This window comes from Solea solea, chromosome 12 (assembly GCF_958295425.1).
Source record: "Solea solea chromosome 12, fSolSol10.1, whole genome shotgun sequence".
In the NCBI taxonomy this organism is placed as follows: domain Eukaryota; kingdom Metazoa; phylum Chordata; class Actinopteri; order Pleuronectiformes; family Soleidae; genus Solea; species Solea solea.
The window spans coordinates 22,995,535-23,012,077 of record NC_081145.1 but is presented as its reverse complement, the minus strand read 5'-3'; the positions used below and the strand labels follow the sequence as shown (position 1 = coordinate 23,012,077).

Below are 16,543 nucleotides of genomic sequence, written 5' to 3'. Positions count from 1 at the left end.
TTGTGCCTCTGCCCACAGGGACTATGGGGTTTAATCAAGCAGCAGGCCTGTGTTGGTTTACTGTGGCATTAAGGATAAAAATAGGCTGTAAGGAGCTGACTCTACTGGGCAGCAGAGCCCCTTCACACAGCTGCAAGTCATGCTCTGTCTGCCTCTGTGTGTGTGTGTGTGTGTGTGTAAACTACACGTTATGTGTGTGTGTGCTTGCTGTCAACTGTTTGTCCTCGGTATATTTTCTCTCTCTTTGTGCATTGAGCCCGTAGACATGAAGAGGTCTGCACAGAGCCTGTGTGTGTGTGTGTGTTATGCATAAAGAGATTTATACACTCTATTTACTTCTTATGTTTGTTTGTGTACTGCAGGTCATGCTTGTGTCTGTATTTACAAGCATTCAAATTAGATATTCAGTGCAGCTGTTTGAATTGAATCCAGCTGTTTCTTTGACAAAAATGGCTTCTGTATTTTAGGAAAGATAGTTGATAGTTTTTTAGAAGTAAAGCATCATCAGAAGATTTTCATGTGTGCGCCTCATGTCTAAGGGTGGAGTCAGGAGACACATTTACCCAAACTATCATAACGTCTGTAAATAGGATCCACCCTACGTCTACATCTACAAACATCTCAGATGCTCACTGATCAGTGTGTTCTGTGTCTGACAGAGCTGTTTATCTGTGTTTTACATTCTCATCGTCACGACTATGACTATATCTCTATTAGCTAATGAAAGACTTAAGCTCAGAGTTATCTTTTCTGTGTGAACCCGACTGTATCAGAGTACTAACTGAGCTCCGTACAAACTAGGACTGAACAATTAATCGCATTATGTCCTACTGCGATTTTTTAAACCGTAGCAGGCGCAATATTTTTTAAAGCCAAAATGTGATTTTGGCTAATTATTAATTTTTGATTAATTATTGTCTTGATCTATACACATCTCATTCTACAGTCTGAAGAGAACATCTTTGTCTCTCACAGATCTGCAAAATATCTCTCAGTAAGCATTTAAAATATGTTGCGAATGATGTAAAAATGACCATTCCCTCTAGTATCCTGTCAAAAATAATATTTATTCAAAATCGTCCAGCCCTAGTACAAACACGACAGTTATTTATTTGAATCAGACTCGAGGCTGATGCAGTTGTTATAAGCGGTATAAGAGTTTCTTCGGTTGCCACGTGCTGAGTGTAAATGATTATCAATCAATATGCAGCTGAACTCTGAATTTTCCTATAAAAACTCTCTCTTCTTGGTTTCAGCTGTAAATATTGCAGTTACTTTGTGCTTAAAATGTCAGTATTTTCCTATAAACACCCTGCACTGGTGGCCAAGTGATTAATTTATTGAAAGAGAGACTACAATAATTGAAGATGAATGGTGTTGTTTTGCTATCACTGAGTACATTAACATGCACAGTTTGATTGAGCCAAGGCCGTAGTCGGACAACTTATAAGCGGAGGAGAAAACTGATTTATGGGCCGCGTACGTCTTACTCCACCTCTGTAGGTGGCGCTGTATCTCTCTATAAGCTAGAGCGAACTGAATCAGTTTCCTGTTGACCTTCACGTCACAGAAAAACAGTTGAACGGTGTACATGTTAATCGTGATATAACTTAGATGGAGCATGGCTCTTGTGGTTGTTGTGCTGTCTGAAGAAAGACGCTGCTGCCGCCGTATGATTTCCGGTAACAGTATTGCAGTTTATACGTCGCCTCCTTCTGGGTCAAAGACAGGAGTAATCTGACTATGAATCGCATTATCCAGGTATGTTAGTCCGACTAAGACTAGCTCAATTTTAGTCATGCATTTACATGACATTGAGAAAACTGAATTATTGTCTTAGTCCGTCTAAAATCGGACTTTTGACAACCATGATTCACAATGTAATCCTTTTTTTAACATCAGAATTACACATTGTCATGTACTGTATGTTTGTTGCTGTTTAGCTATATAATGAACTCTGAAGTGTTTTTTTTCCTTCCATCTCCAAATTCAGAGTGGGGAAATCCCCCCTATAGCAGCAATCATAGTATAATGAGGAAACTCAAACTCTCTTTAAAACACAGACAAATGAAGTTTTCTTATGGCTACAGCTGTTTTAAGACCATGACCAACCCACGTAAAAGAAGTGAAAGAACTGGTTTTAAATTCTTCGGACGCTGTGGTCTTCGTTGGCGGCCGATTGGCTGATATCCAGTGTCTCATAGGAGCCCAAAAATGATCCTGATTTATCACAGAGCTATTGTTTGTGGTGAGAGAGATTTAGGATTGGAGGGTGAGGAAGTCCTGGGAACGTGGAGGAGTGATTTTCATTAGTGTGTGTGTGTATGCTTGTGTTTGTTACCTCTCCAGGACCTTTTCTGGCATAAATACTGACCTTGTCAGGACCAGTAGTCCTCATGGGGACTAAAAACTGGTCCTAATGAGGCAGAACAACAAGGTGAGGGATAATGCTTTGTTTTGGCCATCCAAATTAATGGAAGTCAATGAAGTGTACTAAGAAGAATGGTACAAATGTGTGCGTGTGTAGGGGACAGGGACTCGGTGTGCTGTGATGAATCATCACATGACTGCATAAAGTGGGTCCCTGTGCTCATTCACATGAGGATTACTTATCATTAGATAGTAAGCTACTTTTTCACACAGCAGATAACTCAGCCACAAGCTGCAGGAATATGGGTTTATAGTGTGTGTGTGTGTGTGTGAGAGTGTCTGTCCCCTGTGTGTCCTTGTATTTTGGTGTTTCTTCCTGTGTGTGTGTGTGTGTGTTGGCATACAGTATCTGGGGCTTCATCAAAATTTCATTGAGCTCATTAAACACGAGTGCAGAAAGCTGGGATTGTATGGATAAAAATATCTCCACTGTAGGCCTCCCTCAGCCCGCTTTCTCTGCATAGTAACACGTCTACAGTCGAGCCGCATGAATGTACGAGTCTGTTTGTACTGAAATGAGGGCTGACGTAAAAGACGAGCACACGTGTGATGGTCTAAATGACAAAAAAAGACTTTTCAAACACAGATGTCCCTCATTTAAGCTATAGCTTTATGAACATATTCCCTATAGGTTAAATAATTGTACATTTCGAATCATTACTTATTGAACCCACTGACCTCTCTGTGGATCTGTCAATTGTTCGCATTTGTTTTAAATCCATATCTATTGTGGAGTTGTGTTGTCATGAAATAATTGGTGTAAAGACTCCTGAAGGTCAAAAACAAGCCAATGCTCATATCAGACTTATCAAGTCTTAAGTTTGATAGGCTCCATAGTTGCCTTATAATATACAGTATACAGTAATTTGCCCTCATTTTCTATTAAACCATAGCAGAAGAAGCACACTGCTGATTGTTTCTTTTATTAATTGGCTAGTTTGTGCCTCTGTGTTAATGAATTGATTCATCTTTTCTCATTGGCAATTCGAACAAAATCACTTTTATGGGAAGTATCAGAGCATCAACACAGTGGTGAGATGATTAATGAAACATGACAGTGCAGCACAATCAGGGAAACACCGGGAGGTAATTGTCCATATCCTGTTGTCAGTGTTGTTATGTAAGACCGCTCAGTGTAATGTCAGGTCTCTGTCTTTGCTGACGGCACCGACACCTTCAACCACAGCACAGAGATGTGTATAGTGATGGATTTGTGAATCAGTGCCACTGAGGCCGGTCAAGATAAAGTGTGTGAAACCACTTCCTATGACTGTCTCATCCTTAACTGCTTTGCCAAATTTGAATGAATGATAAAAAAAAAAAGTTGCTTCTTGTTTAAAATGTAGGTTTAAAATCATGTCAAATTCAGCAACATGAGACCAACACAATGCAGTGATTATTCATTTTACTAAATCTAAATTGTTAACTTTTCTAATAATCAATTCATCGGTTTAAGTGTTTTTTCCCGATAATTAAAACAAGCTTTGTGTTTTTTCAGCTTTTTAAATGTGAATATTTTTTGGTTTATTTGCTCCATGCAACAAATAAGTCATTAAAACTGAATAATTTGGCAACATCATCATTTCACATTTCCAGGTTTGAGAAACACTGATGAACATTTTCGGACATTTTATGGATCAAGCAAGTACTCGATTCATCGTTCATCGTGAGTTGTTTAATATAAAACTAGTATCAACATAAAATAGAGTATGTTATTGTCCTGTATAACAAAATATACATTGCTTTATAATTAATAATATTAATAATGTTCAGGTGCTACAGGAGTCTCTCATCACAACCAGGGATTTTACTGCAAGGCTCCACCTCCACTTCTGCAAAAATCCATCTCTGGTCTTCACAGAAACTGTGACTTAAAGCGACCACTGCTCTGTGCTTAATTTCAGCATCTATAGGAATTTTAATTAACTGCGAGTGAGCGGGTAAACTGCCGATGAAGCTCACAGAGGGAGTTTTATATCAATACAGAATTTGAGGAGGAGTTTTGCTGACTATGGCTCTGGTTTGTTAGGTTTTGTGGATCTAAAAATACTGAACAGAAAACAATTCATATCCGACATTTGTCATTTTTGGTCACATGTTGTCAGCCGCTACTTCCTAACATATATAATGTATGAAGAGGAGAAACTCTGCCTTTACTTTACATTCACTTTTTAAATAATTTAAGTAAAACATCCAGTGGGGGTGGTATCGCTTTGTACAGATCGACCACAAATGTCAGTATTGCGGTCTCCTCACTTTGTGTTGTTTCAGAGAATCTGTGTCCTCCCCCCAAGGCTAATGAATATAAGCCAAAAAAAGAGAATAAGTAGTGCAGCTGCATGGCTCAGCGTCTTGTTTGTTTTCCATCAGGTTAGAAGTTTAGCTTTTTTCTAACAATCTAAGATGAAATAAAACAGCAGCATCATCATATCCGCAGTGACCAGTGTGTGTGTGGCAGAAGATTAGGCCTGGCCTACAATGGAATTGTAATTTAATGATTATTTTGACCAAAGATATTTGCAATTCATGATGGAATTACCACAACCACCAACAAAATCTACTTCAAAAATGTTCTGAAATCACTTACGTTTCATAAATAAATAAATATTTATTTGCATTACAAAGTAAAAAGGTCAACACCATCCAGTGTACTGGAACCTTTTTTTTATCACAATTGACCTTTATTGTGAAGGATATTTTGAGATGATTATGTGGATGTAGCTTAGTTTAAAATGCACATAAACACATAAATAAACCAGAAAGTGGGTGAAGGCTGAAGGCAGTGGGAGAGTTTTGGGTGATAAGACGATGATGCAGTTCAGACGCTGAACTGCCATTACACTGTGTAACTATGAGGGGTCGTAGCTCAGTGTGAGGAGGCACTAATCATCTGTTCTGTTGGAGCTCGCGCCCTCTCATCTTTTCCTTTCATCCTCCTCTCTCCTCTCTTTTCGTCTCCATCCGACACCCTCTTCCTCTGCCAGTCACTTCCCAAGGCTTTTCTCCTTCATTCCTCCCCTTTTATCTGGGTTTAATTTATGCTACACGGCCGCCTCCGCTCGTCGCTCAGCCTCTCTTAGTTAAATCATTGAAAGGAAATCTGTCATGATTGCAGGTCATCATCGAGTGTCTTATGCTCCCACTCACTCGTTCACTTGAGGCTTAGGAGGATTGCGCGAGCATGACAAGGAAGGTGCCATGAATTTATAAAAACCATTTGACACTGCTGAATAAATCAGATGTTAGCGCTCTTTCAAATTGTGATTCTAAATTTGAAAACCATTCATTTTTCAACTTGCTGTCTGGAGTTGTTGTGTGTTCATGCTACGTGAGTGACATTAGGGTTTCACCGGCATCTCCAAACCACACTTGGTCATGAAAACTAGGCGTGGATCAAACTATCAGTTTGGTGAGATATTGTTTAATAAATAAATGAAGGCGTTCTTAAGTAAACTGCCAGTTTCGCTCGTCGCTACTTCATGTCCCCTCATGGTGGCGCTGCTCAAATGAATGAGGGGTAATGAAGTTACCTGGCTGAAGAAGAGGGAGTTTACAGCGGGATAATGGCGTAAAAAGTTACGTTAAGAGATGCTCCATCCACATTCAATACATAGACTTTATGCACTTTGTTCTCTATGTTGTGAATCCAGAAAGTTTTGCTTCTGTCGATATGTGATTGTCTTCCAGTATATTGATTATCACAGAATCATCGTATCATGATATTATTGGTATCGTGGACCATGTATCAAGTATTGTATCGCTGTGATTCCTGTGAACACACTGGAGAATTACCACAGGGAATAATGCGTGGACGCTGACTTGATTTAGCTGAGCTTCATGTCTATAGTTAGACTGCTGAACTTAACCTGTAGCAGCGATGTGTTGGAGCAGTGTGATCCTGTTTTGAAGCCTCCAGAACTGCAATTTTGCTGCTGTCATGTTGAGTTTTGCAACCGGAAGTTCGCAGGCGTCGTCTGCAACCAGGCTCCTATGAGGTGATTCATACTGTATGTGCAGTTCTCTTCTATTTTCCTCTAAATGGGAGCATAATTTACAAAACTGACATTTTGTGCTACTGAAGAAGAGGCGAAATGTGTGATTGAAACCTGATGTAATTCAGTAAATCAAGTCTAAGTCTAAGCTCATTTTGCTTCCATTCAAACTGATTTATTTTTACAAGCGGCATACTCAGGAGATGGTGTGATCTGATATCCATGTTTCCCTGGAGTTCTTTTTTTTCTTCTTCTTCTTCTTCTTCTTTGTGTCCTCTCGAATAATTACACGTCATTGTTCCTGTTTTGTATGAACCGTAGCTGCTGTGTGTTACGTCGGGTCTGAAAATGTTACTGTACTGCGATCATGGATGACGGACGTTTGTTCTTTTTTCCCTTTACTTATAACTTGTCGCTGACACATTCTCCATCTCAAGTGTGCAGACGGTGCTTTATGCTCAGCTTTAAATGTCACTCTGTGTGTGTTTGTTACCTCTTTATGACCTCTTCTGTCATAATGACTAACCCTGACCTTGTCAGGACTGGGAGTTTCCATGGAGACCAAAGTGATGCAGAACCTCAGCGGTTTAAGTTTAGGGCTTAGATGTGAATTGTGGTTTGGTTAAGGTTAGGGTTAGTCATTAACTGGTTATGGTTAACATTAGGGATTTGTTTTGATTGAAATCAGTGCAGTGTAGACTTTGAATAAATATCTATTTAAGATTATTTAGACTGAAATTGCTATCATTGCTTTTTACACAATTATTCTCATTTTCTTTTGAATGACACATTTTCAATGATTACTGTATGATATTTTTGCAGATTTGTGATCTGTAGAACATAACGTGTATAGGTTTCAATGAATTGTTGTCCTAAGAAGAAGAAAAGCTGCACAAACCTGTGTTTGTGTGTGTGTGTGTGTGTGTGTGTGTGTGTGTGTGTGTGTGAGAGAGAGAGAATGACAGATGGGCCACAGTATTCCTGCCATCCTCCTCAGGGTTAGTGCATTCACACAGGGAATATACACCCTCTTCCCTCCAATGTTTTGGGGGCTTTCATATCTCCAGAGAGCACAAATGGATCCAGGAAGTTCTTCCCCCATATCCTCAGTAGAAGCAAACCATCTCCAAATGTGCTCCTCACTCGATGCAGTTTGTCAGCTTGTTGCCTCCGGTCTCTGACCTAGAAAACCAGAGAGAGAGTTGGATTTGGCGAGGATGCACCTCAGGAGTCGAACATAAATCAGGTCGGTTATCACTGAGAAGGAGCTGTCTGTGCTCTGAAGTGTCCCCTTTTCAAGTGCGTGAGTGTGTGTGTGTTATTTTTCTTTTCGTGATCAGGTTTTTATTTTTCTGTTCTTTTGTGTCTAGTGCATTTCTTTGTAAGCTTGTTGAAGAAACCTTGAGGCAAGTTGAAAGTCTGTACATTCAGGGCAAAATCTCCCTTTATACCGTTTGTCAAACGAAAGAGATTTTGCACTTTCAACTGCACAGCAGTTACATTTTTAGTTTTTGTAGCATTGTTGCTGTCCTACAAATATCCTTGTTACCTTTACTTTTTTTAAGCAAAGTTAAGTTTCTCTAACATCCGCTGAAATCGGACTATAGTTGAGTATTCACAATTAATGGACCGTACATGCTTTTGCAGGAAAAGGACACTAATGATGGCTCTACTCAGTTCTCCAGTCAAACGTGAGGCAGCTAAATTGAACTCAGCCGTAAAGTAACTGGTCAGGCTTGTGTGTCTCTTATTCTTTCTCACAATATCCATATTTATTAATTAATTTTAGGTCAAAGAGTGTTACATGGCCACTTTTTTTTGAAAAAGAACACTCAGTCCTTAAAGCTGCAGTGGACAGGATGTCTAGAAAATAATAATCTGCAGGTTGTAATAATACTTATGTTGTGGGATTGCAGCTCTCTGTCCTGATAAAATCAGATGATCAAGTGTCAAATGTCCTTGAGCTAGACAGAGCGTCCTGCTGTCACACACTGAACTGCCGGGTCACAAAACATCGCAAACAATGACTGATGTTGGAGCTGCGTGTGGACAACCCTGCCACACCGTGTGGCTGAAACCAGAGCCTGCTGAGGCAGAGGTCGATATATTGACCGTCATCCCGACGAGCTTAGCACAGGCGTAACCGTCAGCACCGAAGCAGCTGACAGGAAGCGTTGATTAGAAGACCTGCGGCAGCAACAGGCTCCACTTAGGTTATTTTAGTTTTTCTTGGTTTTTTTGCAAAATAACTCACTACTGCTTCAGCCGCTGCGATCGCTCTCCTCCAGGATCTTTGCTTATTCTCTACATGTTCATCGTATGCTGCCGGAGTGCTGCAGTGCACCATGCTGAATGTGTAATGCATGGACATCCTTATGTCAACCGTTAAACATAGCTAAAGGCCGACAGCGACATCTTTGCAGAACTGTCACAAGATCACTAGATATTTAATGGAGAAACCATCTATAAATATGACAGTACTACATTTTTAACCAGCAGGAGAAACAAGATCAACACGGAACAAGTGTTTTTTTGTTGTTGTAATCTATTTTAAAAAATTAGCTTATCACAGCTTCTAATGCAAGACGGAAGCTGGAAACTGAAAAGTTATTGATTATCAAAATTGTTGCCGATTGGTTCAGTAGTCAATCACTAATCGATTCATTGTTGCTTCTCTTGCACATGTAGATGACATGACCTGATGGTTTTCATGGTGATTGCACAAACCTCTGATAAGATTCTTGACATTTCTTCCACTCGGTCAATCAAAGAAAAACAAAGCAGGGCTGTGATGAGTGGCAGGCACAGAAGAAGAAGCTGAACTGATGTCAAGGTGTGATTCATCTCGTGTGTTCCTCTAGGTTAATTAGATTGTGTGCGGATCAGATAAACGATGAACACAACACGAGGAAGAAGAAAGCTTCTCTTCTTTTCCTCCTTCATTTGTCTCCATAAAAGCAGCTGAGAGTGAGCTCATGTCTTTCTGCTGGTGCTGGAGGGCTTTTATACACATTCACTACCATGTTCATGTCTGTCTGACCTTTAACCCTAAGTCAAGCAGCATCTCAAGTATAAGCTACCTGATTGGAGGGTCTTCAGTCACTTCCCTCTCATTCAGCTCAGTGTTTGCTTGTATGTGTGCTGAATTGCGCCTCTGTTTTGCTTTGCTGTCGGGCTGAATTGGCACCAACGGCATGTTTACACAGTCAATGAAAGGCATTATGGACAAACTAGAATTGATGACATTTACACGGCCTTCTTTGCAAACCAAGAAAAGAGCTGTCAAGTGGTCATCATGACAGCAGTAATGACCAAAGACATTAAATACAAAAAGAGCCCAGCTGTCTCTAAAGTGACCACCAGCACAATTGCCTCCAAAAACAAGAGTGCACATTATGACTTTTATTATATTTAACTAGTTCAATGGCTGACTTATCTACCATTTATTTGCGAGTGCAAGTTTTGTCAAAAAGTTGTGTTGATTCATATCCATGGGCATTTTAATGTGGTTGTGCACCAGTCCTGGCCATTTTGTTGTAGGAGTGTGTACCAGTGGCGGTTGCTGGTCTTTGAAACAGGGGAAGCTCGTTTTAGGCTTAGTTATTTATACAGAAATTCTTACAGTATATAAATTCTTGCAAAGGAACAACTAGAACAAGGAAAATGTGATAATTATGTACAACTGAAATGTTATAATAGTGTTTTTATTTACAGTGTATATATACAAATGAAATGGGCTGTATCACTAAAGCAAATCCCTCACAAAATCTGAGGCAGAAATGGCTCAGCGGTTGTGTATGTTTCTCCATCGCTGTCAGTCAAAATCTGGTTCCGCCTTTCAGGCAGTTTCTCCAATCATCATGCAGAAGCCCAGTGTCCACACCCTCCCACTGCTCCAGTGACTCCCAGAGAAGCTGAGCTTCAGTGGAAGTGACGTTTTTGCCACATTTGTCCAATCAGCGTCGAGCTCAACGCAGTGAAAAAAACCTATTCTCGTCGTCCCATAGAGAACAGTTGAAGCTGAGCTTCAAGTGGATTTAATGTGGAGGCTGCACTCTAATCGTTGTTTTAAAGCACTTTAAAACAACTACAGTGGACCAACGTGATGTACAGAATAATACATAAAAGACATGAAACACAATAAAAACAAATGGAATGACATCAACGACTTAAATACCTGCGTGTCACGTATAGACTACCTCTCATGTGTTCTCCTCCACCTCCTCCTCCCATCTTCGCTTACACAGATCCATCACTCTTTCTCTGCTTTCTCTCTGGCTGTGTTTCCTGAACCCTGTCACCCACTGAGTGCAGCATGCCTGTAAAGGTTGATGCTAATAATACTGACTGAGATCTTCCTCAGAGGCCTCTACCAATGCTGCACTTGTAAATACTTCTCGTAAGTGTAGATAAAAGCAACTGCACTTGATTGAGTTTTGGTGAAGATGTTTGACTTTTTTATCCAAGAGGCTTCTTCAATTCAGCTATACCTTTAGTGTTCTTCTTAAAATGTGGTTGGGATGCAGGTCATCACTTTCTGATGTTCATGTACTTTAAAGGAAAACAGTATATAGTAGATATAAATAGTGTAAACATTGGATAGCAATTGTTGGTTGTATCTCAAAATGGGCTTTCCATTTTTGTTAATATTATGATAAACATTTTTGACATTGACATTTTGACATTTTTAGATACATTTTTTGATGTCATGCGTAGCCCTGAGCATGTACCCGTCACAACTCCAAATACTGAACAAAAGCCCTTTTTACTCAGATGCATCGGTATCATCCTGCAAAATCCATCATGGTCGAAGTCTATACGGTATAATGGAGCTTTCCTCTAATGACGTCCAGTGGATCTATGTGATCAACTGGGCCTCGGGGAGGCCTGTGGTGTCTGACAGCTGATAAGGTCCCACAGGATTGAGCACTTCTGGTCTTAACCAAGATGTGGTGATTGGCTGACCTATGACCCTGGTTTTCCACAAGCAGGGAAATATTGACAAACCTCATCACAGCACTGAACGGGAAGAGGCATAGGTTTGTTTGTATTTGGTTTCTAAAATGAACATATTTCAGAGTTTTTTGCCTTTAAAATCAGTTTATCTTTCAACAAATCATAGTCGACTGAAATCATACATACACTGGTGTGTGTGTGTGGGGGGGATGCACCTAAATTACTGTGGTCAACCTGGTGCTATTGATCTAAATTAATTATAATAAGCCACTGTTTACAATCTGCTTTACCACAGCAGACATTTTGGCATTTATGATAACAGGATAAGCACAGTATATTAAATATATACAATGCCAGGACACTGGAGGTGAAGCAGCTCAATGGAACATCTTGTCCTTATGTGACATAATGGTAAATGTCATGAAAAAGACAAGGTTTTCATTTCAGTTTTGCAGTGGACACAGCAGTAATTTAAGCGTTTCTTCGAATTTGAAAAATGACCATTGAATCCGCACAGGATTGCAGCTCAGCAGAACAATCTCTTCATCTATAAAATAATATAATACAGAGTAAACATGTCTGCATTCACAGCTGATTTGCCCATCCAAAGCCAAGTCATTTAAAATGATGAGATTATTATGGAACCTAAATAACGACAGCTGTTGTTAAATGTGAAAACCACGACATTTAAGGTTTTTTTCTTCTGCTTTTCTTCAAAATACACAACCTGTAACACACTTAAGCAGAGAACTGGTCAGTGGGGGAAGAGATGGCCCTAATGTGGACGTGACTGCGCTGACTGAGAGCTGTAATGGGCTCTGACTGTGTAAATATTTACTGGAAGATCCCAGAGAGCTGGAGGCCAATTTAAAGATGGCCTGCACTGCTCCTGATTCTTTACTCTCTAGCTTTGTAGAGGACTGACTTTGGGTGGCTTAGACGGGGCCAGCTTCACTGCTGTCGGGCATTTCAGCTTCATATGCTACTCTGGAGCTGAATCATCAGCAGCAGCTCCTGTGATAAATCAATAAATACACTTTTTCCCCCAAGCTAAACACCAAGGATTCCATGGTTCTACCTTGATCTTTTATGATAAGATAAGGAATGGTAAGATAAGATGGTCCCTTATTGACTGCAGATTCATGTGTCCTGAGCAGATCTCTAAGCGACTGGACCTCGCTTTATCCATCATGGAGCTGCCAACTTCGAGAAAAACAGAGCAGAAATCCATTGATTAGGAAATAACTGGTGAAAATCCTCTCTCTTTGGTCTTTGGTAGCTGCTGCCATTGACCTAAAGACTTTCCTTATACACCGCAAAGGAGACGCTCGCCTGCACTTTTCACACACACAACCAGTCTCTCTTCATGCATCTCCTCTCATGTTTTTTTGTGTGAAACTCCCACTTTCCCCTCTACCCTCCCATGAATGCATTTTAATGAGCAGGAAAAGCTTAGTTTTTCTTTCCGCGGTTTTAAAACCAGGTCTTTTTCTTCATCCCACTGCCATGTTTTCAGGCCCTGGATTGCGGTGGATTAACATCTGAATTGAGCACAAAGAAGAACCGTGTTGTGTGGGACTACAGAGATGATGATCCTCTGCGGCGTGTTTATATTGTGTCAGCCATCCACCATCCCGCCGCCGCTGTCTCCTCGGGATTCGCCATCAATCTCTGCGCTCTTGTGCTCATGAGTGTGAATAAAACCCTCTTCATCTCCTTCTTTGGCAAAGCCTGTCGCAAACACCTCCCTGGCGCTCCCACCTCTTTTGTCCTTGCTATTGTTGCTTCAGTCTATCAGGCTGTGGCCCACAGTGTTTTTCCTCGCCTCCACATTTAATTTAAATGTCTCTCGCCCAGTTATTAAATATTCCTCCTTCACCGGCCTTCTGTTGCAGACAAATATGAATCACGACTCTTTTCAAAGAAAGCCTCCTGAAACTGTTATTTACTCGAACACAGTCCACTTTATAAATGAGAAAACTTGCAGTATTTGGTCTTGACATGTTTTGCAGAGTTGATTTTTTTATGTATTTATCAATATGAAAAGGCTTTATCACAATTTTGAAATGTTCATGCGGAGATTCCTGGCAGTTTGCCACTCTCGGGTTTATTGCCATGAGAAATTCAGTGTTTGACTGCTCGTGTGGAATCTGCGTCTGGAGTTTTCTGGACTCTTTCCTCCCTGGAGTTATCAACTCTCTCTTTCTTTCACCACCACTTATGGTCAGAGGGTTTGGTGACCGTGCAGCTGCTGCACTGCAGCCAAGTGGCTTTTGGTCGGGTATTATTTGACTGTTGGATTACAGTGAGTGGTCATCTGGTTGTGGTCAGATTGGTTAAGAGCAGGTTTGAGGAGGCTAATTTTCCTGTAACTCTACTAGGCTTGAAAGAAGCCAGTCAGTGATTGGACTTAATTCATTAAAGCCTGCCCCACACTAGTGGATTTTCAAATCTGACTTGATTTTATAATTGTGGGAGACCACAGACACAACTGATTTCCAATGTTTTAATCCTGAGTAAGCACAGACTGTATGATCCATGACCACACACTTTGCGTTTAATGAAACGATTTCAAGGAGGAGATTCCAGGGATTTGGGATCTCACAGAAACTTGCGTGATTTAACGTGACTTCAGAATATAAGCAGACATGGAGGTGGATTGTCTTCGTCTTGTGTGTGCACGATGTTTTGTGCTGAGAAACGCAAAAAAAACTGTGGATGAATTCATGGCTGAGTAGACGGAAATAACAAGTTATGGTTCTAAACAAACGTACATCCGACTTCCAGGGGGAACTCAAATCAACCTTAAATAAGAAGACACCCAGGATTGTCAGAAGAGCCAGATCGGGACCAAAATCTGGCCAGTTATCCTCTAGAGTGGGACAGGCTTAATGCACAGGACACAACCTTTTATATAAATGTGTAGTTTGAAGGTGAAATGATTTTGTGTTTGTAACATGCAGGTTTTTCTGATCTTTGTTGAGCACATGGCTGTACTACTGTTGTTTTCTTTAAATTTGAACCATTATGTTGCGTTCACATGCTATCTGGAAAGCTTGCCATCGTAAGGCTTCAGATTCATCTGCTGAAAATCACTATGTTTACATTCTGTTGAGGTCAGAGCTTGAAGATGAGTGATAAACATAAGAGGATGCAGCTGTGCATTTGAAGGATCCCTCAGCAATGGTGGAGGTTTGCAGTCGGCCGAGGCTTGTCGAGCGAAATCTCCCACCAAAGACTTGTTTTGGGTTTTTTTTGGCAGGTGCTGACTTCAGGCTTTGAATGAACCCGTGGTACGTGGTCTGGCTTTGAAAAAACAATTTTAACATTACGCTGTAATGACACCACCAAGCCTTCCCCTCTCACCTCGGACCAGCTCTCCTCTGGTCTGTGTAACCGGAGAGCAGCCGTGCCTGCTACAATGCGAAGAGTCTGTGGAGTCAGGCAGGCGGGCTCACAGCAGTCAGGGTTGAGCGGAGGTGGTTGTGGTGGTGGATTGAGGGCTGTGCAGCTTAGACTGACGTGCAGAACCTCCTCCTGAACCCGAGGGCAGTGGCAGGGGCCAGATGCTTCAGTTTCTTAAACTCAAACATGGACTTGTGTTACTGTTAATGTGATAATTTAGTTGTGTTTTTTTGAATGGTGGTTGTATACAGTAGTAGTAGTGCAGAAGCCAGCACTGAATGTTGTGTCTCCCTCGTGCTTGCCAGGAACCAGCTTGAGACACGGGTGCTCGCTCTTACTGAGAACACGGCTGCCTGCGGGGACATGAGGAAAAACATATTTTTGCCACTTAAATGTACACCTGCTTAATCTTATGTATGACACTTGGCAATGTTTTTAACTGGAAACTGAACTTTGTAAACTGCTGACTCTCAACCGCATCTCACCCTTATTATTACAATAATAAGGTATTCTTTTCCTCTGGTTATTTTTAATCCCATCATTTAGGACAGCTTTTCTGTGAATATTTACAATATAATATAAAGAACAAGCGTTTTAAATATTATTTCAGGTTAAATCAATTTATACTATTTGTAATCTACCAACACAGGAACTTCCATTAACACCTACCTTTGACGTAATTCTAGCCTATTAATTAAAGGTAAACATCAGCCCAAACAAAAGAAAAAGTGGGTGAAATGAGTGCATTGTTCTTGTTTCTACGAGATACCACTATCTCTTTATCGACCACAGTGACCACAGGTTAAATATTCTTGTCTTTGCTCCTCTTTTTTTCCCTCCAGGCTCAGAGGAAGGAGGTGTTTCTCCAAGAGCGATACGGCCACTACAGCCTGACCGACCCCTTCCTGGCACTTCAGAGGGACTTTGAATGCGGGGTCTCTGGAGGGGCCGCAGAGCGACGGCCCCTGGGCACCAGCCCCATATCTGTCCTGGAGGCCGTCATGGCGCACTGTAGGAAGATGCAGGAGCGAATGTCAGCGCAGCTGGCTTCTGCTGAGGGCCGCCAGAAGAGGGTAAGTCACCTTGAGGGTGGAGGGGGAGGATATTTGTGCGTGTACCTTGTTTTTTTAAAATGGATTGCACTCAGGACAGACTGAAGTTGCTGCACATCACAACAAAATTTATCCCAGATGAAAAATCCATCTGCCACTTCTCAGCTGAAGACTATTCAAGTCACACATATTTATTAAATCCCTTTGCTGTCCTAGATGCGGCTGTAGTGGTATTGATCTTTTTCTTACCACGCACTCTGTTTAGCGCCTGATACAACTTTGATAACCGCCATGCATTTAATATAAGATGCACTGAGTTTCCCCGAAGTGCTGTTGCATGTTTCACTGCTCTTTTTCCCTGACTACAGGCACATGCAGGTAAATGATTAATAACACACACATATACATAAAATAAAATCCCTATATAATATGTAATATTATAATATAATCCCTATAGCTATTTGTTATCCCTACATGATTCTGCCTCTGACATGTTAGACTCATTTGCTCTTAAAGTGAATGAAAGAATCACAGAGACTACAAAACTGAGAAATATGGGATAGTTTCACAGGACTCTCCTCATGTTATACGTTTTGTGGTTCATCGAAGCTTGAGTGTTGTGAGTCGGTGCAGGTCAGATTAGTGATGGTAAATTAAAAAAATAGGAAGTGGACGATGTTTGTGTTGTTTTCTGATTGGGATAATTTA

General features: G+C 40.9%; 1 protein-coding gene across 1 annotated transcript in view; it reads left to right on the top strand.

Annotated features, from left to right (window-relative positions):
- The window catches only part of cttnbp2 (cortactin binding protein 2), a 75,202-nt gene that overhangs the window by 23,899 nt on the left and 34,760 nt on the right, over nucleotides 1-16,543 (top strand). The window contains exon 3 of the mRNA XM_058645082.1: nucleotides 15,626-15,856. Within this exon, the coding sequence (XP_058501065.1) occupies nucleotides 15,626-15,856 (231 nt within the window). The remainder of the gene's footprint in view (nucleotides 1-15,625; nucleotides 15,857-16,543) is intronic.